The 27,695-nt window shown below is 38.4% G+C and overlaps 1 protein-coding gene across 2 annotated transcripts in view; it reads left to right on the top strand.

Moving 5' to 3' along the window:
* Positions 1 to 27,695, top strand: part of LOC129723101 (protein cortex) — a 110,400-nt gene that overhangs the window by 73,546 nt on the left and 9,159 nt on the right. The window contains exons 2-4 of one of the 2 annotated variants that reach the window (XM_055677068.1): positions 22,981 to 23,112; positions 23,188 to 24,034; positions 24,103 to 24,252. In XM_055677068.1, coding sequence (XP_055533043.1) covers positions 22,981 to 23,112; positions 23,188 to 24,034; positions 24,103 to 24,252 — 1,129 coding nt within the window. Of the gene's footprint in view, positions 1 to 22,980; positions 23,113 to 23,184; positions 24,035 to 24,102; positions 24,253 to 27,695 lie in introns of both variants that reach the window. The other variant, XM_055677067.1, reaches the window with a different exon arrangement.

Below are 27,695 nucleotides of genomic sequence, written 5' to 3'. Positions count from 1 at the left end.
ATGAGCGCTGTTAAATACAACAGAACTATCATTCTCTTAGTTTTGATAACCCTCGGGGATTTCAAACTTTTCAGGGAATCTCCCATGCTCTTAACAGATCGACTAGGAAATTTATTCCGTATCGATTGTAACTTTAATTTAAAGAAATCGTCTCTATTTTTTGTACAACAAAAAAAGTGATATATTATTATTCTGTGGAAAAAAAAATTAAACAAGCCATCTAAAGCCAAAATTGGTGTATGTAAAATTGAATTTTTAAAGTAAAAACAAATTTTGGATTATATGGCAATGTTAGAAAAAAAGTTAATGGAATTTTTTTTCGTGTGCTAACAAATTAAAAAGTTAGCAATTTGTCTAGTGAGAGTTGGACTAACTTGAGCGAAGAATTGAGTTGCTAACAAACCTGGAAATTTTTTACTCACTTGCAATATTTGATGCAAATATGGTCTTTGATAGTACACATAGTTGCCAATCATTCTCACTCGCGTGCAAGTTTTCCATAGAAACGCTGACCATTGTTTTTCACTTTCGATCATTCTGAAAACCACGAAAGAAGACAGAATGATTCGAACACGAAAAAACCTAGGTATAAAATCATTATTCTTAGGCTGCGTTCAGCTATTTGATTACGAAAGTATAGAGGTATGGCCAATGCTTACGGAAATTGTAGTTTGTTACATTATCATGTGATATTTCAAATCACCAATTTTGAAACCACATCATCAATGTCCACTGCAATAGCGGGGGCCTAGTGTGGTTGGTAACGTCTCCGCCAACCACGCTCGACGCCTGGGTTCGAATCCCACCGCCGGCATAGGTGTCGATGGTTGTGAGGTGGCGGAACAAGACCGACGGAAAATAAGCGAGAATAAAAAAAAATGTCCACTGCAATATATTTCTTTGGTTCAATTTGTTTTTCGCATCTGTAGAAATGTGCAATTTTCAATAACGATGGTTTACTGGGATCGAAATCAAATGAATAGCTTTTGCAGATATTTCTAGTGTTGAAAATTTCATATAACTTATGAGCTATGAACCATGTTATTATATAAAGGTGGGACAAAAAATAAATATTAGCTATTGTACACTACTCTTATTGGTCCTATAACAGTTGTATAAATTTTCAGATCTATCGTTGGAACTATATTTTTGGGCCCATTTTTTTAAGTTTTCTTACGATATTCCTATGGGACAATCCTCTTCTTTGAAACTCTTTTTCCAAAAAAATATATCGATACATGATATCTATAACAAATTATTCTGGAAAAATAAACTCTTTAGAATAGCATAAGGTGCTACGATATTTGAGGAAAAAGTTTTTCACTTCAAACTGATCGAATATCTGACAAACGATTGAAATTTCTCAACAACACTGCTGTAGTTTGCTGCTTTTACAAACTCACCTACTTAATGAAAAACAGTTTGGCGTAAAATAAGCTTGAAAGTGTGATGTTTTGCTCACTAAATTGTATACCATTTCTGTAATTGATTTTAATACTTCTCGGTGAATGCGATCTGTCGGTTTAATCCCATTAGTCATGTGATGGTACTGTAAAATCAATCATTCAAATATAATGACTTGATTTTGTTGTGGAAAAGATTTTTACAACCGATTACTAATAGCGAATTTCTTTATTCCACAAGATCACCTCGTTTTGACCTGGAGTCGCCCGAACTTCTGTCAAACCCCAATGCAAGGCTTTAGATCGTAGATCGAAATCGTTTTTTATTCCACCCGAAAACCCCGTGGAATAAAGAAATTCGCTATAAATCTAAAAAGGTGTTTGGAATGCAGGCTAGCATTTGGTACAATGTACGTAATTTTTGATGAATTCAAAGACAGTCTTTTCATATTTGCAGAATGCAGTTATACGTGCTATGTTTGCACATTTCCTGTTAAAACCAGACGTAAACGGCCAACACTTTGATTTGATTCGTTTCGTTAGTGTGTGTCGCAGTAGGTAAATGCAGAATGACCGTCAGCGCCCGCACACAAAATGGTAGAATAACATTCGCATTGAGGAGATGCCGACTGTTATTCGTTTGCCGCTTGGTGTTTTTTTGTTGAATTCGTCATCGTTCAAAATCGCGTATATCGAAGAACTTCAGTTCCTAAATTTAAACATAATCGTCTCCGTTTTTACAGAAAATATATGTTACGTAAAAATATTTCCAACTTTAAAACCAGCTACCTACAGCAACTGGCACTGCCACTGAAAAATAACTAATTCTTCGAGAAGAAATTAAAGAAAATTTCCTTCTCTACGATTAAAATTTCATTAAAATTTTAAATTTTGTGAATACTTGTTTTCGATTATCGCTTTTCCATGGTTTGGTTTATTTTATACTCCTTAAGTACGAACTTATTAATTCTAATACGCTTCTATCTTATTATGAATATGAATAATTAGGAATTTTTTTACATATTTTCATACATCTATTATGAAGTCAAATTTAAAAAAATGTTTCATTTACCTTATTTTAATTTTAGCAAACCTAAAAAAATCAGTTGAGTAATCAAAATATTCTAAACACTACCAAAATCAGATGCTTGTTTGGCTTTTGAGGTATTTACCCAAATGAAAACGAATTCTCTCAATAGTTTAGGCAAAATATAACCTGGACAAAATTTTCTTTTACAAATGAAATTAATGAATTTAATAACTATTGTCCTAGTCTTGATAAAATATACATCAAAATTAACCCTCTTGTGTACAAATTTTTGATTATGTCGGTTCACGAAAAAAATATATGGGGGCGTACAGTTTATAAACAGTTTCCTCGAGGACAGAAAAGTCGTTATTGTCTACGGCAGACAATCCCCCCCTCCTCGCAATACAAAGAATTGCAAGAAAAATTCAATGTTGAGCTGTTCCTTAGATATTCAATCAGATTGAGGAAAATAACTAGTTCAACAAGCATCAGGAAAATTTCCTGTAAATATCATGTATCAATATATTTTTAGGAGCCAACTGGACATCTCTGGAGAATAAGTTATAGGTTAGCTGATTTACCCATATAAAATCGCATGGAAATATAAAAAATCGGACTCGAAAATATAGTTTCACCGACCGATCTGAAAAGTTACACAGTTATTATAGAACCCATAAGGAACACAAAAAATAACATTATCGATTTTTCCCATATAACTGTGCCACAATCCCTTTCATAGTACAGAGGAAGCAGCAAGAAATTATTTGCTATGAATTATACTTTGAATGATTCAAAACACTAAACGTGAGAAAAGACTCCAAAAACAACTCTAAAATGACTTCCAGCAAAACATAAGTGGAAAAAATTGAAAAAAACAACAAATACACTAAATTTGACTCAAAATTCATGAAAACACTATAAGAAACAAACAGCCTGAAAACATTTTCAACAATAATTTAAAACAAACTATTTCCAACTTCAGTTTAAAAAGTTCTGGAAAATCCAAAAATTTAGGCTAAAATTTACACAATGTCAGGGAAAGGCTGAAAGTTGCCATCAAAAATGCATCCAAAATAACCTCAAAAATCTTTAAAATGTCTCTAAAAGCTTTAAAGTTTATGCTAAAAAACATGCCTAAAATCCAGAATAAATCTAAAAGGAAAGATTCTTGAACATGACTTCAAATGAATAAAAACCGTAAGAGGAAAAAAAACAAACTTCTGAAAACGCAGTTTCCAAAATTCTGATACATCATAATATAACACGCATTTGAAGTGGCTGTGTGTATGAAGCTACCAGACCGTTCTCTGCACATCTTCGGTATCTACCTACGACCGAATTCTGACACAACACTATATTGGTCCCACACAGCCGCCGTTCAGTCTGTTTGCGATGAATCGTCAGCAAGCGATATCGTTTTAATTCTCGGTGATTACAATCTTCCCCAGCTTCAATGGAATTTTGATGATGATATCAATGGATGCATAACAGTTAACGCCTCTAGCGAGCAAGAACTCGCTTTTTGTGAATCCATTTCTACATGCGGGTTGGTGCAATTGAATTCTATTTCGAACACGAATGGTAGAACACTCGATCTAGCATTCACGAGTTCCCCGGTCGATTTTGAAATTTCGCCACCCGTGCTTCCGCTCTTACCAATCGACCTTCACCACCCACCGTTTGAGTTGCAAGTTGATGTGCGTAGTTCGACGCATGTTGAACTCGGAAACAGCCAGCCAGATTTACTCGATTTTGACTTTAGGAGCTGTGACTTCAGCTCTCTTAATGCTGAATTTTCAACTGTTAACTGGGTACAGCTGATTGAAGGTCTAACTGTCGACAACGCTGTTCTTTCGTTCTACGACAAGCTGTTCGAAATACTCAATTCGAAGGTGTCACGTCGTCGTCGCGCTGTTCGTGGAGCCATTAGGAAACCATGGTGGAATGCCGAGCTCAGGAATATGCGCAACACATTGCGCAAGGCGCGGAAACGATTTTTTTTTAATAAATCCAATGAGCACCGTGAATTACTTCGCCTTGCAGAAACAGCCTATAAGGAACTAGTTACGACATGCTATCGAGCCTATTTAAATAAACTACAGTCGAACCTGAAGCATAATCCTACTGAGTTTTGGAAATTCGTTAAAGAGCAAAAAGCTAGTAATCTCGTGCCGGACGGTGTGTTTTACGGAGAAGCCACTGCCAACACACACGAAGAAGCCGCAAATCTTTTTTCGTGCTTCTTTGAAAGCGTGTTAAACACTGTGCCGCCCCAGCTCCATCCTAATTGTTTTCAGCACGTACTTTCCCACGACATTCGTCTACCGTTTTTCAATTTCTCTCGTGAGGATGTATTCATAGCGCTTACTAAGCTTGATGAATCGAAAGGGGCTGGAACTGATGGATTAGCTCCTATAGTATTGAAAAAGTGCGCCGAGTCGCTAGTTGGTCCGGTAACATTGTTGTTTAATCGATCGCTGGATGAACAAACTTTCCCGACTTTATGGAAGACGGCCAAAATGATACCCGTTCACAAATCAGGGAGCACACGAAAAGTTGAAAACTACCGCGGAATATCTATTCTCTGCTGTCTAGGGAAGCTTCTGAAATCTCTGATGCATGAGGTCATGCTATCCGCAGTTAAATCGATAATATCGAACGATCAGCACGGTTTCGTCCCGCGTCGCTCTACAACAACTAACTTGCTATGTTACACCAGCGTATTATTTCGGGAAATTGAATGTCGAAATCAAGTGGACCCGGTATACATCGACTTCTCAAAAGCATTCGATACTGTTCCGCACACCTTCGCAATTGAGAAGCTGAGGCATATGGGCTTCCCCGATTGGATATCCGACTGGTTGATGTCGTACTTGACCGGTAGAAGCGCATTCGCCCAGGTGAACTCTACACGCTCTAGAAAGTTCGACATCCCGTCTGGAGTTCCACAAGGTAGTGTACTGGGACCGCTGATTTTCGTGCTTTTCATTAACGACTTGTGTCAACGAATTTCTTCTGCAAAGCTGCTTTTCGACGATGACCTGAAAATTTTCCGAATAATTAAGTCCATGTTGGATTGTATTTGCATGCAAAAAGACATCAATATACTTTCACGTTGGTGCAAAGAGAACGGGATGCGTGTGAACATCAACAAATGCAAGGTGTTCACTTTCAGTCGCTGTCATAATTTGATTAGTCATCAGTACAACATCGACACAACTCCACTGGACCGTGTGCAGTCTATCCGTGACTTGGGCGTCATTAACGATTCTAAGCTCCGCTTCAACCAACACATCTCCGCCATTACCGCTAAAGCTTTTTCGATCCTCGGATTCATTCGCCGCAATGCTTCACAGTTTACTGACGTGTACGCGCTTAAGGCACTATACTGTGCTTTAGTACGCAGTGTTCTGGAGTACGCTGCTCCCATATGGGCCCCGTACCATACCTCTCAAGTTATTCGCATTGAGCGAGTTCAAAAATGTTTTTTACGTTTTGCTCTTCGTCACCTACCGTGGAATGACCCTGTACATCTGCCCGACTACTCGCAACGATGTCGTTTGATTGACCTGGAATTGCTGTCAACAAGACGAATAAAACTTCAACGATTGTTTGTTCTCGACGTCCTAACGAACAATATTGACTGCTCAGACCTTCTCCTGCTAATTCAAATAAATGTTCCTCAGCGCCGGTTGCGATACTGGACAATGATCTCCATACCCGGGCACAGGACAAGCTATGGTTATAACAATCCGCTCAGTTCCTGCCTAAGAGGATTCAATGACGTCAGTGATTTATTTGACTTTAACTTAACCAAAAATAGTTTTAAAAATAGAATTAAAAATATAGCATAAGACAAACCAGTCTGTACGATATGATCGAAGACGATGAACAAATAAATTTCAACTTTTACCCAAGACGCCAAAACAACTCTGAATTCAGCAGGAACCACCTCGCAGCCTCCATGAAAAATATAAGTACATTATTTCTGAAAATGATCAAAAGCGATCTTAAAAAAACATAACTAACAAAACGGTCTGAATTCTAAATCAAACCAGAAATAGACTAACTCCAACTGAAAGTGGTAGCATTGCAAACAGAAGTAACCAAAAAAGTTGCGAAAATTTTTAAGAAATGAACTTAAAACTTTTTTCCTTTAAGTCACAATTATTAATTTATATATTATTTATAACACTTGTTTAAACCAGAACAAACATAAACTTACTAAACTCAACTAAGCTCCCAGAAGTTAGAAAACCCAGAAGCAAAATAATAAAAAATGCATTCTAAATCAACTGGAAGTACATTAAGAATTTAGTAAATCAAACTTAAGCTAAGCTTCTAATGTGGATTTAAAAGCATTAAAAAAAAATAATCTCAAATATATCTCCAGGTTAAAGAAGACAGAATGACTAGAAAATATATGATTGAAATTCAGATGAAATGCATAAGAAACGTTAAACAGCGAAAGGGCCACAACAGTAATGAATTCCAAATTAAAGAGAAAAAGTAGAAAAACACCTCAAAAACCCGAAAAATGATCTCAAATTGACACGTGAAAAATTCAAAAATGCAACTATAAAACCAAACTCAAACTCAAAAAAAAATTGAAAATACGAACTCTGGATTCAGTTCAAAATGGTTGCAAAACGTCTCTGAAAGCTAGTAAAAAAACTTGAGAATACTCCTGAAGGTCATAAAATAAAGAAAAATAAAAAATGTGCTTCCGACTCTTATAAATAATAATTTTTAAACTTTAACTTGATTAAATAAGATTGGATATTATATATTGTGGAAGGCGTACTTAGTGATAAAAGTGCTCTTGGTAATAGGTGAGGTTTTCTACCCAACAGATGATGATAATTAAACACTTTAGCTTCATACTTTCCAAATTTTACAACAAAACTAAAGTCTAAAGTCTAAAGTCTTCGGTAACATTACATTCACAATCGCCTTCCACTTTCAAAGCACAAATTAAATCCCATTCGCTGTAACACCGTAACATCGTTTCGATACCTCAACAACAATGCATCGAATGGTATCTTAAAACCAGCAGCTCCTCGTCAATGAAGCCCTGGGAGGTATCCTTAGCCGGACATAATTATACGCTACATCAATCTTTCGCCCTTATGCTAAACTGCCTTAACTGGGTGTCCACCTAAAAGCTAACAGTAGCATGATTGATCACAATCATACCCCCTCTCGCGAGCAGCGGCCAAAATTTAATAACCAGATGTCGAAACTTACCCAACCACCAGTCAGCCAGTGTGACGGACATTGGATTCCGTTCCGTCCTTCCACGCGCAGCGCCCGGATTTGCAGTGTTTTTCGTTTTCTTTTTGTTTCTTTTTTGATTGATATCATCAACTCAGCTCTGCTTGTTTCGGTGGAAAGCAAGTTTGTCGCTTGTGCTTCTTTCACAATCTTTCGTTTATTATGACTATTTTTTGTTTCACTTTTCCACTCGCGCTGCGCCCGGCCACGCTCCTCGGAATGATTCAGGAACTGATCCTGATACAAATCTCTCCTACCGCCGCCGAAGCTGCGCAGATCAATCACCGTGACTCTACATTCTTGTTTGTTTGATAGTTTGATAAAATTTTTAAGAAATGAACTTAAAACTTTTTTCCTTTAAGTCACAATTATTAATTTATATATTATTTATAACACTTGTTTAAACCAGAACAAACATAAACTTACTAAACTCAACTAAGCTCCCAGAAGTTAGAAAACCCAGAAGCAAAATAATAAAAAATGCATTCTAAATCAACTGGAAGTACATTAAGAATTTAGTAAATCAAACTTAAGCTAAGCTTCTAATGTGGATTTAAAAGCATTAAAAAAAAATAATCTCAAATATATCTCCAGGTTAAAGAAGACAGAATGACTAGAAAATATATGATTGAAATTCAGATGAAATGCATAAGAAACGTTAAACAGCGAAAGGGCCACAACAGTAATGAATTCCAAATTAAAGAGAAAAAGTAGAAAAACACCTCAAAAACCCGAAAAATGATCTCAAATTGACACGTGAAAAATTCAAAAATGCAACTATAAAACCAAACTCAAACTCAAAAAAAAATTGAAAATACGAACTCTGGATTCAGTTCAAAATGGTTGCAAAACGTCTCTGAAAGCTAGTAAAAAAACTTGAGAATACTCCTGAAGGTCATAAAATAAAGAAAAATAAAAAATGTGCTTCCGACTCTTATAAATAATAATTTTTAAACTTTAACTTGATTAAATAAGATTGGATATTATATATTGTGGAAGGCGTACTTAGTGATAAAAGTGCTCTTGGTAATAGGTGAGGTTTTCTACCCAACAGATGATGATAATTAAACACTTTAGCTTCATACTTTCCAAATTTTACAACAAAACTAAAGTCTAAAGTCTAAAGTCTTCGGTAACATTACATTCACAATCGCCTTCCACTTTCAAAGCACAAATTAAATCCCATTCGCTGTAACACCGTAACATCGTTTCGATACCTCAACAACAATGCATCGAATGGTATCTTAAAACCAGCAGCTCCTCGTCAATGAAGCCCTGGGAGGTATCCTTAGCCGGACATAATTATACGCTACATCAATCTTTCGCCCTTATGCTAAACTGCCTTAACTGGGTGTCCACCTAAAAGCTAACAGTAGCATGATTGATCACAATCATACCCCCTCTCGCGAGCAGCGGCCAAAATTTAATAACCAGATGTCGAAACTTACCCAACCACCAGTCAGCCAGTGTGACGGACATTGGATTCCGTTCCGTCCTTCCACGCGCAGCGCCCGGATTTGCAGTGTTTTTCGTTTTCTTTTTGTTTCTTTTTTGATTGATATCATCAACTCAGCTCTGCTTGTTTCGGTGGAAAGCAAGTTTGTCGCTTGTGCTTCTTTCACAATCTTTCGTTTATTATGACTATTTTTTGTTTCACTTTTCCACTCGCGCTGCGCCCGGCCACGCTCCTCGGAATGATTCAGGAACTGATCCTGATACAAATCTCTCCTACCGCCGCCGAAGCTGCGCAGATCAATCACCGTGACTCTACATTCTTGTTTGTTTGATAGACACCATCACTCTGTGTGAAATTCGAAAACTTTACTCTGCTCACTTTCAACGCGTACCACTTTCATGTCGGGAACATGTTTTTTAATGCTATGTATATTAATTTGCCTTGTCTTATCGTGAATGCATCCTCTTGGGGCCAGTGCAACAGTTTCCTGTTGCAACAGCAATTCAAATTATCACAGTACTCTTTTCTCACACTCGCGATGATTTGATTACCCTGGTATCCGTTTTTGCCGGAGCCAGACCCGCCATGGGAAAAAGCGTTATCAAAGCCTTGCGCGCCTCTCGATACATACGGGCAATCATAACTAGGGCTTGTCCATAGGAGTACATAATAAAGTGTAGAAAAGAAGAAAAAAAAAACAAGTTGCACACTTGGCCATCGATGCCATACCACAGCCAGGATAGCTCTAACGTCAACCGCTTTCTTCAAACACTGCACATTCACTAACGAAGTGGGCAAGGCTGCACCAATCTGCAGCCAGGCTCGCGAAGCTGAAGATCCGCCGACTAGCTGCGCACCGACCGACTGAAACTGTTCTAGTTCCAATTCGATCGGGCCCAATGCGTGAGCGAATTGGTCTAATCCGATTGCGCGACCAACAATTACTAGAGTGAAGCAGCATGTGCAAAACTATCAACAGCGCACGGTGTGCCCTCACGGCGGACTCGCGCGCGCGCGCCTCTCGTCGTTAGGGAGCCACTATTGGGGGCTCCAGCTGTAACTGACCCCTCCAATATCTCTGCACAAATTCGATCACGCGCCCAACGCCCGACGGAGAATGAGAGGGAGAGAGAGAACCTAATGAACCATCAGTGCTGGGTGAGTTCCTATCGTTGGCAATCCTGTTTCAAACGGTACTCCGTTCACCAATTTATTTTACATTGGTGTAGGTCTGGCATTTTTTTATGTAAAAATTGTTAATACATAATCGTCGTAATATTGTTATATTTTACTCGGTTCAAAACCGAAATTAAGCTCTACCATCCTTAAACTAGACCAACTCCGTTGTTCCTACTCTTATCATTCAAGCAAAATTTCACTCACTCTCAGCATTTCCTGTGATATTCAACGGGCAGCTCAACACGGAACGCGCTATGCTGCCCAGACCCGAGCAACTTTCCGCAACTCCTACAAAGGACTTCGCGCACGTGAAGTCAATGAACCGCGAACGCGAATGACCCGCAGGGCGGCGCGCACGATGAAGGTAGGAGCCGTGGGAGGCGAACAGCTGTTCGGATGCTGCGAGAGACTCTCGCGAGTGATGCAGGCTAGCGCGCGCGTGCTGTGCAGTGGCTTTGGCAGCGATGATGGTAAGAACGGCGGTGGCAGTGGCGGGGCTGTTAGGGTGGCACGCTTATGAAGTGTGCTTCACATTTGCACTGTTGCGCCTACCTGCTCGAGGTTTCATTTGGTAGGATTTTACTCGTCAATGGGGCAAGAGAACGAGTGCCCTGATGTTATTCCTAGGACTTAGTCGTTTGTTTTATTTTTGTTGTTCAAGAGAAAATAGCGTTGATTGCTTTAAGGTAATTTTCTCTAGTGGTTTTGAACATTTCACGATGCAATTTAAGCCAGACTGCACTGTACTCATTTCGACCTCAAATGTCAGCTGGGTACTGAAACAGTATATTGCGTACATTATTATATCATGCCTATGAAATAAAATCAAATTAAACCTTTTTAACATTTTACCGTAAGTAATGCTTAATTAACAGTACAGAATAATTACTGTTAATTTTAAAATAATCTATTTTCGCTGTTGAAGGAAAAAATTATTCATGGTTCGTGCCTTGTTAAGGTAGTATCAGCCACAAGTCATAATTATACAAAATCGTTTGTTGGGCTCCCTTATTTTAACTACAAATCTAATTAACAAGGCTTTTTGAAAGAGGGGTTCTCTTTGATAAGTTAATAAATATCTACTATTTAAATATTTCAGTCGAATTATCGAAACGCAAGTGACTAAAGCAGTGGGAATATTCGTCTATCAACAGTCGAACATTGTTTATTGCGTACCTACTTCTTGAACTTTATCGCGCTGTTAATCTCACACCAGATGATGCACGTTGTAGAATAGCTTTACATCGCCCAATAACCTGTTATTGAGACTAGTCACCTTTGACGTATCTTTCGACTATTTAAACAAATTTTCTTGCAACATTTCCAGTATTAAAAGTGTTATGAGTTAATTTGATTAAAATATGTTCGCTGTATATTTAACGTGTAATGACAAATGAAAGACAATAAAAATCTGGTTGCAGGGTAGCGAGTCAGCATCATGGAGCATATCACAACAAAAAGTTAATCCCGGCTGACACACGACGTACTCAGCGAATCTGCTCCAAGATTGGAGTGGCGATGAGGTTCTTTTTTGTGTGGAAAAGGTAACTTTTCAGCTTATGGAATCAGACATTCTTTGGCATTTCCGGCGTGGGTTAGCAAAAGCAAATCAATATTCAGTTACACCGTTCAATTTCTTGAATGAGCCCATTCCAAAATTTACGCTTAAAGCAAAAAAAACATAAGAGTTGTGTGTAAAGCCACGGACGCGAGGTTGACGTAGAGCTACTTGATAACATTTTAAGCTGGTTTCAGACTAAAAATTCGGTAGATCTGGATTGCCAGAATCCAGATATGTGAAATATTCTGTCAACCATGTTATGAAAACTAGTATTTGAGCAGATGTGTAAATAATTGTCCAACCGGTTACTACTAGAATGAAAAAAATCCGTTGAAAAAGGTGGATATATTCCTTTCTGTTCCGTTTTTTAGATTTTCATTCCAAACCCCTACGTCAAAATGATTACTTGAAAATTAGCCAACATAAACTGGGGCTTTGGGCATCCAGGTTGTTTCGGAAGTGTCCAGAAATATGATTTTTGGCCGATTCCTGATAAAAAAATCCTGAAGATTGACGCTATATTTTCATTCAAAAATTCATATGTGATGATGCAACTAAGCATTTTATCAGCAACCCATTACCAAGCTCATCGAAAAGTCAGCAGATAAGCCGTGCTTATTCGGAACCAAGGCAGTATTTGTGGTTAGAAAATTAAACTTTAAAAAGTTTTCAATTCAATTATGTTCGAATTATTCAAATCGAACGATATTTGGCAAAGTTACAGCATTTCAAAGTCGATTAAAATTTTGCCTGTCCTCTGTAGATCTTTATCTTCCCTACTCACAAAATGGGATGCAATCGGACTATTGCTAACTATCGCGAACTTGTATCGATAAGTCCTGTCTCAAAGCTCTTTGAAATAGTTATTCTGGAAAAATTACTTCATGATTGCTCGCCATCACAGTGGTGGCAGCAAATTTTCGACACAGCAACCGAAAATGGTAAAAACCGCATGTTTACTGTTTCAAGTTGAAACGACCTTCAGCGTCAGCGGGTCAATTTTCAATGAAAGTGCGGTCATTGAAAGGAATGAGATGTCTGATTTAATATCTAAATTATTTAATTTGAACCATGAAGCATGAAGCCGATGAACTACATAATCATCTACATTCTCAACCGCATAAACATCGCTATAGCAACACAGCGTGAAATGCTACTATAACGGTCGACTAATTGGAGCTAGAGTCTCTTTCATTCTCAGCTCGTTCGTTGAAAATTGAAATTAAAAGTTTTCAATTTTAACTGAAAATGCTTTCATGACAGTGAAAGTTTGCAGCGCTGCCATCATTTCTCTGGACAGGTATTGGCTTGTGTCAAAGCGCAAGGCGACGACAAATCTGATCACTATTACATCGTTTAATACTCGTGAGATTGAACGCGGTCACTAAGTAGACGCTATATATACCGACCTCTCTGCTGCATTCGATTAGGTAAATCACGATATTGCTTTGGCAAAATACGTCAAAACAAGAATCAATATGCGAACCTACTATTTTGGCTACGCTCCTAATTAACTGGCAGAACTATATCTGCGTTACATTCGGCATTCCTCAAGGCAGTTACCTCGGACCATCCTTTTTCTTGCTGTATTTTTTTTTTATTCTCGCGTATTTTCCGTCGGTCTAGTTCCGCCACTGTTGTTGTGCCAATCACCGACGTCCGGGGATGCGACTCCACCCAGGACCCTAACTTACGACCCGTCGATTAACGGACCGGTGTCAACGGCTTTACTTCCTCATGCGATGGAAAGCATGATCTCAGGGATTTTTTGCTCCAGAAAATCTTCCAGTGTCGGCTAGAACTGAATCTAGACCAGTTGGGTTGGTTGTGATTGGATCACGCCACCCCACAACCATTGACACCTATGTCGGCGTTGGGATTCGAACCCAGGCGTCGAGCGTGGTTGGCGGAGACGTTACCAACCACGCTTGCTGTATATGCATGATGCAAATTCGATTTTCAAATGTAGGGTAAACAGGTATAATAAGGACCCCCCCCCCCTAAGGAACATCGTCAATATTGTAGTTATAGTTATCACAAACAACAAATCTTTTTTTGCAGTTAGATACACTATTTAGTTGGTAATGCACTGCTATCATTTTGTTTTGTAATAACTGTTACACAAAAACACCATAATTCTATTAAAAAATATGATTAAATCGCAAGTTTTCCAATCTACCGTGGCAAAACGCCCCAGATGCAGTATAATATGCCACGTGCAATAGCTTCATATGCCTCAGCTCAGCACGTGGAGTGAAGCACTTGAAGTCTCAGAAGCAAACGCTAAAGCAATGAACAAATCATCCCGACTAGCGGTGGAGCATATTACCCGGAGTTGTAATGTAGCAGAAAGCATTGAATACTTAAGTAAATTAAAAAATTTTTATCGTTTCTCCGATAGATACAGCTTCTTTGAGGTTCATTTGAGATATATAAATGCAAATACCAGATAATAAACTTTATACATTAGTGAAAAAACGTTACGGAAACGCTGCAAGAAATTAGATCTGAAGCAGCTCAAATCAAAATTGATTTTTGTTTATTTTTTGCTGCTAGTGACAATTATCAATTCCCAATAGTCTCATATCTTATTTTTTGTGTGTTTCCGAATAAATAGACTGGGGCGTTATGCCCCGTGGGGGCGTTTTATACATGCTAACCCTATGAAACGAGTACAGCTTACAATGGACTGATATGAGTCGCGAAACCGTAGTTGAGGATCTGGAAGTATGCTCGATTCGACAGTAAGCTTCAAGGATCATGCTGTTTATATAGTTTCACGCTTCATCGCAACCGGGATTTTTGTTTCGTTTCGCTTCGTAGCCGCAAGGTTACAGAGACCGCTTCGACTAGCGGGTGATCGTAGGTTCGAATCTCAGACCTCAGAACCTCAGAACCTCAGAGTTCGAAAATCAGACCATTTGGTTTACAAAGGACTTTGACATGGGTTTATTCTCAGCAGCTATGCCAACCTTTTGACGCAGAACTTCGTCTCAAGAAGTTCGGCTACATACTCAGCTACATAGGAATGTAAAATAAAAATCTAAAACTGGAAAAAGTGAAATATATGTCCAATTTCAAATGCTAATAAATCGGTTAGTTTTCGATAAATTTCCTTCGTTCTTGCAGCAATAGATTAGAAAATCTTCTAAGATTCTTCCCAAATGCAGAAATTTGTAACTTCATTGTTCAAACTATTGTACTATTGATAGTTGTCAAGCCTTGTCAAAACGAAAAATTCGACCTCTGATTGGTCGTTGTATGATTGCTTCCCAAGTACGGTCGACAGAATCATAGACCGTGCAATTTGAAATGTGCTGTTAGGCCTAACGGGTGACAACTAAAAATATGAAATTTTTTGGAGCTCTTTTACTCCACAACAAACACGCTCAGAGAGAAATGAGAATATGTATGAAAAAGCTCTATCTTTCCGCGTCATGCCAGTATTTTTTGCTTTGTTTTGCATGCTCAGTTCGGTTCAAAATGACGTCTAAACAGGGAGCATTTCGCAGGCGCATTGTATGGTTCGCTATGAACTGCACAACAATTTTAGCAAAAATCACGGTAAACCATATTGAAAGCGAGATTCCGGTTTCTATTTTGTATGGTTTTCTGCAAACCTCAACTATAATCCGTCAGGAAGGTAGTGGAAGACCGGCCAGAGCAGTGAACAGAAAAGGACTTTTTCCTTTTTGTCAAATCGTGATTCATGCCTAATGGTTTGGCTATCAATCAAAATATATACCATCATGAATATTTGAACAACAATATGATCTCATTTCTCCCAAAAAAAAAACAATATACAGATGAAAAGTATGGGTTTTGGCCAGTGAAAATATCATCACAGTATGTCAAAAAATCATAAACGTTTCTGAACAACCACTCGACTCCATTTGTACCCCAAATACGCAATCCACCTCAGTGTCGTTTGAACAATGATTTCTCTGGGATTTTGAGTTCCTTCGGTGTAAAAATAACTGGAGATCAACGAGTCGTGAACAGTTGATCGGTAGAATCAAAAGATGCATTCGGAAAGCTGACTTGAACATACAACGCTCCTGTTTCGGCATCATAAGGATACTTTGTCGGGAGGCCGGTAACAGACCTTTCTCAAATGCTCAATATTTTGACGTTGAACTACGTCTCTCAATTTCGGTCACTGGTTTCTTTAAACACGTTTTTTTAAGTCAAAGCCGACGTTTCAAGGATATATTTCCTCGTCCTCACGAGGAAATATATCCTTGAAACGTCGGCTTTGACATAATAAAATGTGTTTTAAAGGAACCCGTGACCGAAATTGCCATCATTGAACCCATCAACTATTTATTGGTCAAACACCGCTTAACATAGTTCTAGACAGCGACAACAGGAGTCCTCCCTTAGCAGCAGCAGCAGCAGAGCAGTGCAGCGGATACCAATGGCAGTGTATAGCGGGCACAAGTAAATATGTATCCAATAAAAAGTTGCCTCTTTTTGACAACACACCAACGTTCTGGAAAGCTGGCGTTCGAAATACATGAGCCGTCTAGTTTTGAGTGTTAGAACAGATTTTCGCTGTGTTCTTCTATCACTAGAAACACCTTATTCGCACTGTCGGTGATGACGCAGGGTAGCGATCGGCATTTTATCCGGTATTGAGTTAAATAGCAAACTGTTTTTTTTTTCAGGATAAAATAAATACTTAATTGAAAAGTTTATATTTTCTTTTAAAATAATTTACACCTTCTCTCAGCGCGTACTGAATTATCTTTTTCTTCAGTAATAAGCACAACACCCGAACAGCTTTCATTATTTGCATAAAAATTAAATAATTGCATATTAAACCTTAAAAATTATCAAGCCCCAATTGTGACTGGTAAAAGCTGACTTTGTGCAGTAGCGAGCAGCATCAGTAGTAGATACATTAGCCGACTTTCCCTCTAATGAAAAGTTGCCGTAATTTTGACAACAAACAAATATTTTGGAATGCTGCCTTTCGAAGTAAATGGGCTCTCAAATTTTCAGTGTGGAAACAGCTTTAAACTGTGTTATCAGAAAAATACCCTAATTTCCTCTGTCAGGGTAGCACACAGATGCGATCAATTCTGTATCCAATATGAAACTGAACAACAACAGTCCAAATAAAAACAACAAAGAAATAATCGAAGATTTAATATTTTCTCGTTTTGCGTCGGAATTAAAAGTAAAATGTTATTTTAATCTGCATGCACGTTGAATGTTGAAACTTGTTTGCGTTGCATAGTGTTTGTTTCATTCCTGTTCAGTGACGTATGTGCAAACTAAAATTCGTTAGCAGGAGTTTTACCTCTTTTGCACAAAATTTTTAACATGTTCAATACAAGTAATGCAATAAACAACTTCATGTAGTTCTACGTCAACCGAGAGGTCGTGGCTTTGCAAACAAGCCTTGTGATTTTTTTCACATTCTTATTGTTTAGTGAATGGAATGTTCCCAAGTAACAAAATTGGTTATTTCAAAGTTGTTTAGTATATGATACAACTAAAACATAAAACCTTCAATGCCGACCATACGGTTATAACAACTTACTTACAACAGCTACAAACATGTGTTATGGCTAGTTGGCCCAGCTTTATTGCAGTCATCAAAACTTCATATACGCTCCAACATAGGACCAGTTGTTTTCTACAACCCGATTTACTTACCACATAATGGCCTCGAACTTTTAATTGAGATTTATTCTCCAAATTAGGTGTGATGCATTGAATCTTATCTTGGCTTTATTACTCTATGACAGAAGTTATTCCCGGCAGTGTCGTGAAAACAGAATTGTGTAAATTTTTATTTCCATCTTGACTGATAAATGAATATATTGTTGCCTTTAAATTGGTGTGAAAACACATGCCATAAAATATTTATGGTGAAACCAGCCACGAATTTCATCGAAAATGATACGCGCCGCAGAAATTCAGTAGGAATGAATATATAATTAAAATTTAATTTCTCTAAACTAAGGTGATAAATAAATAAATGCCATGATTTGAAGAATTTTGTTAAATGTATGCCGCTATCTATCATTAGATTTTCAAAACAATGGTGTCGTTTTGTTATTCTCGTAAAAGAAAAAACTGATTTCAGATATAATTACAAAAGTTTGCAATTTTTTCATTCAATGCGACATGTTGTTTTTGAATAAAACCCCGGACGTATTTACAATCTTCGTCATAACCAATTCTCATAATTTGATCAGAACATAGTATATCATAACCTAAGTAAACCTTTCATAGCATTCGTCTGGTTATGTTCCGATCATCAAGTTTTATACAAACCACAATCATAACCTACATGGCGGGGTTGCTATAACAAATTCTGTTCAAAAGGAAATTACAGCTGGAAAATTTATCTTAGCTTTGAAAGGGGCTATCATGCAACTCCATGGGTGATGTATTTCTGGTTTTATTTGGTTGTTATGAAAGTCAATATAAAACAAATTTATGGCCGTTCTTAAAACTGTGAAGCTAAGTTGTATTATGGTTGACATATGATGGTTTGTAAAGCCTATTTGCAGAACATATTTCATGACTATCAAATAAAATCTATTTACAATCGAAGGCTTTAACGCAAGCCAACTTTAAACAAAAACAAAACCAGAATAAATTCTTGAAGCATTCTGAATGTTACTTGGGTTATAACGTTACGCCGCAAAACTAATAGAATAACATAATTTAAAAAAAAGTGGGCGTAATTTTCTATTAATAAAATGAACATAGCAATGATACGTAATATTATTTCAGGTCGAATGCATTTATGCGTTGAATAATTTATACATTGGCTATATTCTGTTAAGATTGCAAAATTGGTATCAACAAGAATTTAAACATTTTGAGGGAAACTGTTTATTTTGAACTCTTTGGTATACCTTTCAACCGCAACTAGAGGCTGCGGCCGATGCTGCCACGCTACTGAGCACGCTGCTTTGGCCGTCTGAACCTTCTGGCTGCCCTTACGGAGAGATTGAATTTTCTCAGCAGAGCAACAGTGAGTAAGACGAAACGAGGTTGAATTAATGCTCATCGTTTCTTTAATTTACTATTGAAAAGATATGCCAATCATTATACCAGGAGGAGCATTTCAACTATTTAATCAAACAATTTGAGTTCGAAATCCGTTCTGTGCTAGGAAGATTATATGCATTTGAAATAATTCTTTTTTTTTGCAGTATGACACTCTACTGAATCAAGACGTAATCCTACGTCTAAAAAATATTTTAGGTTTGATAATAACTATTATTACTCTGACTAATTTTGAGTAATAATGACTATTATTACTCAAAAGTCCTGACATATTCGACAGCATACATATAAAAAATTGCTTCACTCAAAAACTATTAAGTGGAAAGTGAGCAAACAGCCGTAACTGCGTACGGGAGTACAACTGCTGCCACTTTGTCAACAAATAAGTAAATATTACTCGAACTAAACAAAATGAAAACATGTGGTATGTTTCTCGACTACAGACTACAGAGAAAATGGGACAATCATTTGTTCTGTAGAACATCGTGATGTTGTCATTGAAAATGAATATTTCTCACTGGCTTTTTGTTCTATAAGTTTTGTTGCGTGTTGATCATAAAATGGATACTATCTAAAGCAAAGGAACTAAAGCAAAGCCTTGCACAGTATTTTATTTTGCCGTTTTCGTGCGATTAATTAAATTGCGTTTCAAATGGGTGACTTTCTGCTTTACTCCAGGAATCCCTAATTCTGGTTAATCAAGAAGGAGTTGTTTGGGTAGCTTCATTAATCAGCTCAGCCGAATCCGTTTGCTTCTCTTTCCGAAGCTTCATTCCCGTCGCAAATGCCAGCTCATTTGACGGGTAGCGATTTGGAATGTCAATATATGCTTACAATACTGAATATATAACTGAATATAGAAAAAACTCAATTTTCCGTTAATCTATTTCTAACATTTTCTCCATTTTTTGCAACCTTATCAAAGCATGCATGCATGTTTAGCTCAGGATCGTTTGGGGCCACTTTCGAAACTCAAAACTGCTTTATTTTTAAATTTTTGTATACAAAAATTGGCACCGAATAGCTTTGAAAAACAATCGAAAAGGCTGCTTACATACTCTTACATACCAAAGTGTGTACCTTTAATTGAAAGTCTAAGGATAGTTATTTCATCATATGAAACTGCCACGTGCGTGAAATTGCGTAATTTTGAGATGGTTGAGGTGAAAGTATCCCCAAAAATATCGAAATATGTCAAATAACTTTTTTATTTTGGGAGATAAAAAATAACAATGTTCGGCATAAACATGCATATTGAGATGACTAATAACTTCGTAGAAGATTTGAAAATTCGGAAAAATCTGAGAAAAAAGTCATAACGAAAATTGTGATTTTCACGACCTCTTCATAGAGGTCGGTTTATGTTGCTCGTAATATATAAGAGATAGACGCATGGTGTTTTCGACAAAGTTTATTGTTTTGAGATCACCTAAAATTTTGCCGAAGACACCATGCGTCTATCTCAATCTGATTAAAAAATAAATTTTCTATCTCACTTTTACGTGAATTGATCACTTATATTCCTACATTTAAAGATGTATTTTTGAACATCTTGAAACTTCTCCGAACATACATTATGGGTATAATCAACATTTGAAACGCTATTTTATTAATCGCACGAAAACGGCAAAATAAAACACTGTGCCTTGAGAGCGGGGGTCTAGTGTGGTTGGTAACGTCTCCGCCAACCACGCTCGACGCCTGGGTTCGAATCCCACCGCCGACATAGGTGTCGATGGTTGTGAGGTGGCGTGATCCATTCACAACCAACCCAACTGGTCTAGATTCAATCCTAGCCGACACCGGGAGATTTTCTGAGGCGAAAAATCTCTGGGATCACGCCTTCCATCGCATGAGGAAGTAAAGCCGTTGGCGCCGGTCCGTTAATAAACGGGTCGTGAGTTAGGGTCCTGGGTGTGGAGTCGCCTCCCTGGGCGTCGGTGATTGGCCACAACAGTGGCGGAACTAGACCGACGGAAAATAAGCGAGAATAAAAAAAAAACACTGTGCCTTGGTGCTACATTCTGATTCGGAATTCGACCTTCTGTTTCTTTATACACAGACTTCGCAGCCAACTGTTTAGTGTACAGGACAATTTCTACGATCCTACTGACACTGACAGTCTCTTCCGGGCCGAGACTCGAACCTACGACGACTGGCGTGTTAGGCCAGCATCGTACCTCGAGACCATCTTAGATACTGGGAGAATTGTTTTCTGTTTACTAGATAGTTGCAGTTTCTGTTGCACTATCTAGCATTTATCAGATTCTGTAGAACAAAAATTCACCATCCGCATCCATTAAAAATAAATTTCTTAACAGCTAACGTTAAATTTCTCCACATCTGACGTTTTGGTCGTTGATTTCGAGCTTTTTAAATGGATTTCTTGAGCATTAACAGTTTTATTGGAAGAAGTTGTTACTGGAAGTGCTTCAAGAGTCACAGAGAGTTTGCTTGACGGGCTCGTCGCTTCTACGTCTCTGAAGACTTCGCACTTCCGACTTGGTTAAAAGCTCCAAAATTTACAGGAATGGTTGAAAAACTTTCTCTTTAATTTTTCCAACTTGAGCTTCAAAGCATTTTTTTCGTTTTTATCGATCAGTCTACCAATTGACCCTAGGGTTCACACTGGAAAAATAGAAATTCTAGATTTCAAACGGTCCTGTGAATCGAAATGCCCTTAGCCAGCTTGAAAGAGCGTAAAGTCTTCAGAGACTTAGTATCGTTCATAGGTGTTTAAAAGATACGCTCGGGAAAACAGTAAAATTTAGTAGCAAAGTTTTCTGAGCATTTTTCCGATTTATTCTGACCTTTTCTTACACCAGCTTAAGATATCATTGGTTCATACAGCGAAAGGTTTCCAATAGCTGTTATGATCCCAGACCGGAGTTCGGAACGAAACCGACCCTGAGGACAGGCTTTAAAGCTTTATCCGATTTACGATTGGTTGCAAACCTTAGTTATATTATCACTATAAATTTTTGATCGAAAATTTGTTTTCTAAGGCTAGAGGCATAACAAGACAGGCCAAGCAAATCTCTATCCTTCGCGTAATTCAGCCCTCGGATATCAGTTTTCCGTCGGTGCGATACTACCTATCGGTGAAAAAATAATATTTAGCATTAAAAGAAAGGCAGTTCCACCTTTAGTGTGCCTCTCGATACCATACCCTACGGACAATCGGCTTTCGATAATTACGCGCGTAAACAAGCGTTATTACCTTGTCATCCGGATGTAAACTAATCAGCCTCGCTCAGATTCCCGTTTCCAATATTAATTGGAACGTTCCCGCTTCCGAAGGTTAATCGCTAGGCAAAGCAAAGTCTTCACACCAGATCATTCTAATGAAGTCCATTGAATCTATACATTTTCTCAGACTCTCAAGAACCAAAATATGTACGTGTAGTAATAATACAAATGAAGTAACTTAAATATTATGGATATAATCAGCAGATTAATTACTTTTATTTTAATCATTAAAATTGATTTAAATTTTAATCGTATTAAATCTCCACATCGGACTGGAGCGGACAGTGGCTCTGGCTGTCCATCGAGTTACGACTAATTAAGCGAAAGCTTTTTATGCCCAGTTCGTTAGTTTACCAGCAGCGAGGGAAATCTAGCAGGGAAAAAGCAAACAGGAGAAAACCCTTTGGGGATCATTTGGGCAACTTGCCCCTGTCTCGGGTTGAGTGCGCTTACGCAAGCAAGCTCGAGAGAGTACGCCAGTAAATACGTGCACAATTGCATGTTATCGGCACTTAATAGAAACTTCTTTCCTTTAATAGGTCCCTGACATTTTAAGTAGCATTTAGGCCTCGTAAAACACAATGTTATCGTGTTGCGGTAGCTTTTAAGGTTATCTTCTTGCCCATTCCTACAGCCGCCATATAACTAAGGAGGGCTATAAGTACTAGCTAATGCCATCCATTGCAGTAACAGCAGCAGCCGCCACAGCGGCTCAGTCCAGGATAGCAAAATAAGAGAAACAATCGTAACGGCTACTGATTCATCGTGAGATTTCTCTTTTTGCTTCCATTTGCAGATTCTGAAACCGGTGAAATTCGTTCCGAATCGGTACGGTGATCGTTTCATTCCCCGACGTTATGCCCAAACCAGTTCCAGTCGTTTCAAGGCGGAATGCAAAACCGATCGGAAAACCGATGTGATGCGTATGGTAATGGTTGACCTCCGATGGCCCTTATCGGACGCAAAACCAGACCTAATGGCAGTTTCGATTTATTTTCAGAAGGAACGGAAAGGCTACTGGAAGTCCCACTCCTTTGCGGCGATCTTCAACGACATGTTCAACCTAAATCCGGACACGGATAAGATTCTTAACTTTCGAGACGCCACCAATCAGGAGATTTGCAAAAAACTAAAGATTAGACAACCGTTTGAAACTTTTATGGAGCCGACGTACAAAAATGTGCACAAGTTGGACTGGAGCTGTAGACCCCGTTCGAAACCCCTCTCCTTCATCGAGTCGGTGCACGATCTGCCGCGAATCAAGGTAGAGTACACGAACATTATCGACTGGTCGGCCAAAGGTCAGATCGCAGCGATCTTCAGCAAGAAGCTTGTTATTTGGACCCCAAACACCGAGGAAACGATCGCCTACTGTGCTCTACATACGACCGGTATTGCGTTCAACCCAACGGGGGACACATTGGCTATGGCAACCTTTTCCCTGTCGAGACCCGTTTTGCGGCTGATCAGCAGGTTTCATCCGAACCTCAAGGCCAATGTTTCGAAGCTGAAAATCTTTGAATACATCGATTGTGATATCAGCTGTTTGACCTGGGACTGCACCGGGCAATTTATCGCCTGCGGTCTCGGTAATGGGCAGATTGCAATCGTGCGTGCAAAGGACTTCGCGCACATGAATCGCCATACTGTCCATGATAGGCACAGCGCACGAGTGTTGGTGATCAGGTTCTCGCAAACATCCAAATATCTGGCCTCTTCGGACGAGTCCGGCTACTTGTACATCTGGAGCTGGAACAACTACCAGCTGAGTATGCTGACAGTCTGGGTCAGCAGCGACGACGCTGTCCTCTTTGACTGGCACCCGTGGCGCGAAGAAGAGATCATTATCGGTAAGATTAATTTCTCGACGTAAGCGGAGTGAGGATGTGATCGCGCTAAATGGCTTTAACTTTATTAGCTGATACGGAACCCGTTACGATCGCCCTGTTTCACGTTCCCAGTCGCAAGGTGCTCTCCTTCCACCGTCGGCCCAACGTCGACTGCTTCATTACGGCCCTGGCATTCAACAAAGTTTCCGGCGAGCTCGTGGTTTCCTACTCGTATCCTGGTAAGTACTAATTAAAGGCTATTAAAATAATACGCTGCTCGCCGCCGGTGGAACACACCGGCGCTCGGAATGTTTGATCAGGAACGATAAGCTACGGCCCGGATCGTCCGTACGCTATCTTCACCGCGCATGTGACCGTTCTGTGATATAATTGCGAAATTATGCATCGATCCGGAGCACTTTGTAATCAGTGTTAATGTTGGTTATTGGGTTGGAATTGTGAAACGCCCTCCTTCTCGAAATCGATTCATCATACTATGAATAGTAATTGTGTTAGAACTACTGTCTTAAAGCTTTCAAACTCAAACCATACCATTATATCAGCGAAATGATAACAAATGTAGATTTTACGCATTATTTTTGATAAATGTGAATATATATTTTCATTTCAAGCTTTGAATTTCATTTCAACCACTCTCAAGTTATTGCAAATATTATAACTGAAATATTATCAATATTATGTTCGAAATCATAAAATAATCAACAGTATCACAGAAACAAATATAGGTACCAACTTATCGATTACACTGGTCCAGAAAATAGAAAAAAAAAAAACATTCTAAAAGCTCAAACCGGAAAAAAATTGAATATTATAGCTATTCAATCATTCCTTTTTTAATTTTGGTGCTCCTAGCCACTGGTGTTGACCAGTGTTATTTTCAAACCTTTTGTATTTCTTTTTGTGTTGCTTTCGACAAAATTTTTCATCCGTATTTTTTGTTTGCTTTGCGCTTATGGTAACTCTTTCTGAATTAGAGTTGTGAACCGTTGGACCGATTGTCAAATGAAAGGCACTTAATAATAATCAATTGCAGTTTCAGCTTAAGAGTGATTGAACAAATATTGGAAACATTCTAATTTTTTTCTTTAAAGTCGGAGATTTTTTAAGCAACATGTCATAAAATTGGAGACACAAAATGTTTTGTAGTTAAGATATAATTCTTTTAACAAATAAAGGTTGATATGAATAAGATATTTTATGTTGGGTAAATTTATTCTATCGGTTTATTCGACGTTTATCGGTCGCGGAGAAAAAGCTATGTTTGAGTAACTAAAATTTTTTATTTTTGCTCTAAAAACCCCTTTAGGATTGCATAAATGTTAGAGTTTTTAGCTGCTTCTAAAAGATAGTTGAATTGCCTCAATAATTGGTTTCACTAATCATCCGAACACTCTAAAAATGAGAAAGGAAAGGAACTTCAATAAAGTCACGTAAAAGACCAGGTAGCACTGTGCATAATGTTAGTGGTCAGAAAATTATGAGCCTCAAATGGCTTTCTGTGATCATTGCCAGAACGGCTATTGTTACAGTTGCGATGACGGTCTCACGATGGAAAATAAGGACGTAAAGTGAATGTGTTCACAGTGTCAGAAGCCAGATATCGACAAACCTGATTCTGAAGATGAAGAGATTGCAGCAGCAATGAAGAGCTGGAGAGGGAACATCAGAGGACCATCAGATACGGAAGCTGAAGATGGCCCAAATACAGATGTTTTAATCGTCAATAACCAGAGAAATATGTGAGATAAAAATAAACTTTCTTCGCAGACATTGTTTGTTTTGTTATAGCAAACAACATTGTAGAACATTGCAAAATTGTAATCACTACCAAAAGATATATTGAAAGACTTGATTTTTAATGGCAATCTGTGAAAAACTACACATAAGTCCATTTAAATAGGCTGCTAAAAGAATGGTGTCTTTGACAAAGTTGTTTCTTATACAAAAATGAAAAAAAGTAATATTGGCTATTAACTGCTAAACGGATTAATCACAAAACTGTAACTTATATAATATGTAAAATAATCAATGGAACAGCCTTACTGAAGACACTGTGGCTCTAAATTTAAGTTTTTTGGGTCAAAATAAGTTCGATAACGTTTTTGCAACTTTGGAAACAGTGTGCGACGGTCGGAGGAAAAGAAAAAGCTGCGGAAGGAGAAAAGAGCGAAGAAATCCGGTAACGTCGAAAAGAAAGATGTTCAGCGATGGGAACGTGAGTAATTCAACGCAGTTCCAAATCTGAGTAAAAAAAAAAGGAGCCGATAAAGAAGAAATTGGATAAATAGGCGGGTGCATCCAAGGCGCCGATGATCGCTCGTCAATTCTTATCACGAACGCTTCCGACGTTCACCTTTCGCCCGGACCTAATATCGATAAAAGCATGTGGTTTTTGGAACTCGAAAAATTTTCCTTTTAGTGAGGAAGGTCGATTCACCGAAGTTTTATCACCTACGACGTTTTCGGTCAACAGCTCCACCTCGAAGATTCAAAATATATAGACCATTTGATAAACCCGATGTTCATCCGGGAGTTAGTGGACTAACTGCCTGCGAGCACGAATATTGACTGAGTAAGGTTCAAACGGCAAGTGACATCAGTGGCGCTGAGTACATTAACGGATTTCTGTCCAGTCAGTCCATATTCAAAGCTTGGGCTTGTTTTTGATTGTGCTAATTGCTTATAGGTAGACAGATATCTATACCCACAAAGTACTCCAGAAATCTGAGAGATTAAAACTAACTACGGGTCGAGTTTTTATGATTTTCCTAAGTCATTTTACTCATTTTTTTTTTAATTTATCCAGAAATGAAGGACATCACAACGAACGAGCTGGCGTTCACCGTTTGTAAGGTATTTTTTTTATAATAACGATTTTCATGCGCTTCAAACTTGGCTGGACGATACGGACAACAAGAATTAACACAAGACGAGGGTTTTCTATGATAGCATTCATGTGCTGGCTTGTCGATAGAAGAGCTACACCATCTTCTCAAGTCGCAGTATACCGTTGAACAAAAAGGGTTTCTCAGAGGGTTTGATGCCGGAATCAGAGTAAAGTCGAAGAGTTCAAGAAATGCTGGAGAAGAGAACTGTAAGCATTGGCAATAGGTTCATGCCTGGAGTGATATTGAAGACAGCACCTTTACGTTTCCAGACAGTTTAGAAGGAAAAAGTCAAACAACCCCAAATTGGAAGCTGCAGTAAAGCTCTGGAATCTGCAATTTCTGGGATTGTTTGGTACTTGCCGTTGCATCGCTAGGTAGACGATTACTTCGACAGCACGGGTGAAACGGAGAAGAAACAAGCATTTTATCTCGACTTGGCCAATCCGGAACGTCTTTTAGGAAAAGTATGGAGCACGAAGGAAAGGTGTTCACTATCTCCTTGACCCACGAGGATTTGATTTTCCGCGAAGATGCTAATCCAGATCCACTGAAGTAAGAGCTGGAAACGATGGACGAGTTTTTTGGGGGCAGTAGAAACGATGAAGAACCTCGATACTACTTGGACGATGATCTGGCACTCGACTACTCAACGTCGATCTCGCTGGTATTAATGGCGGCCGTACCAGGAGCTCGTCTAAAGAATTTGGGATGTTTCTGATCAAAATAAATATACGGCTTTTGTAGCATTCTGGATTGGGAAGATTATTAGCCGA

The sequence above is a fragment of the Wyeomyia smithii genome, chromosome 2, assembly GCF_029784165.1.
Source record: "Wyeomyia smithii strain HCP4-BCI-WySm-NY-G18 chromosome 2, ASM2978416v1, whole genome shotgun sequence".
Taxonomy (NCBI): Eukaryota; Metazoa; Arthropoda; class Insecta; order Diptera; family Culicidae; genus Wyeomyia; species Wyeomyia smithii.
The sequence above is the reverse complement of the archived record's forward strand: the minus strand, read 5'-3'. Positions and strand labels throughout refer to the sequence as shown.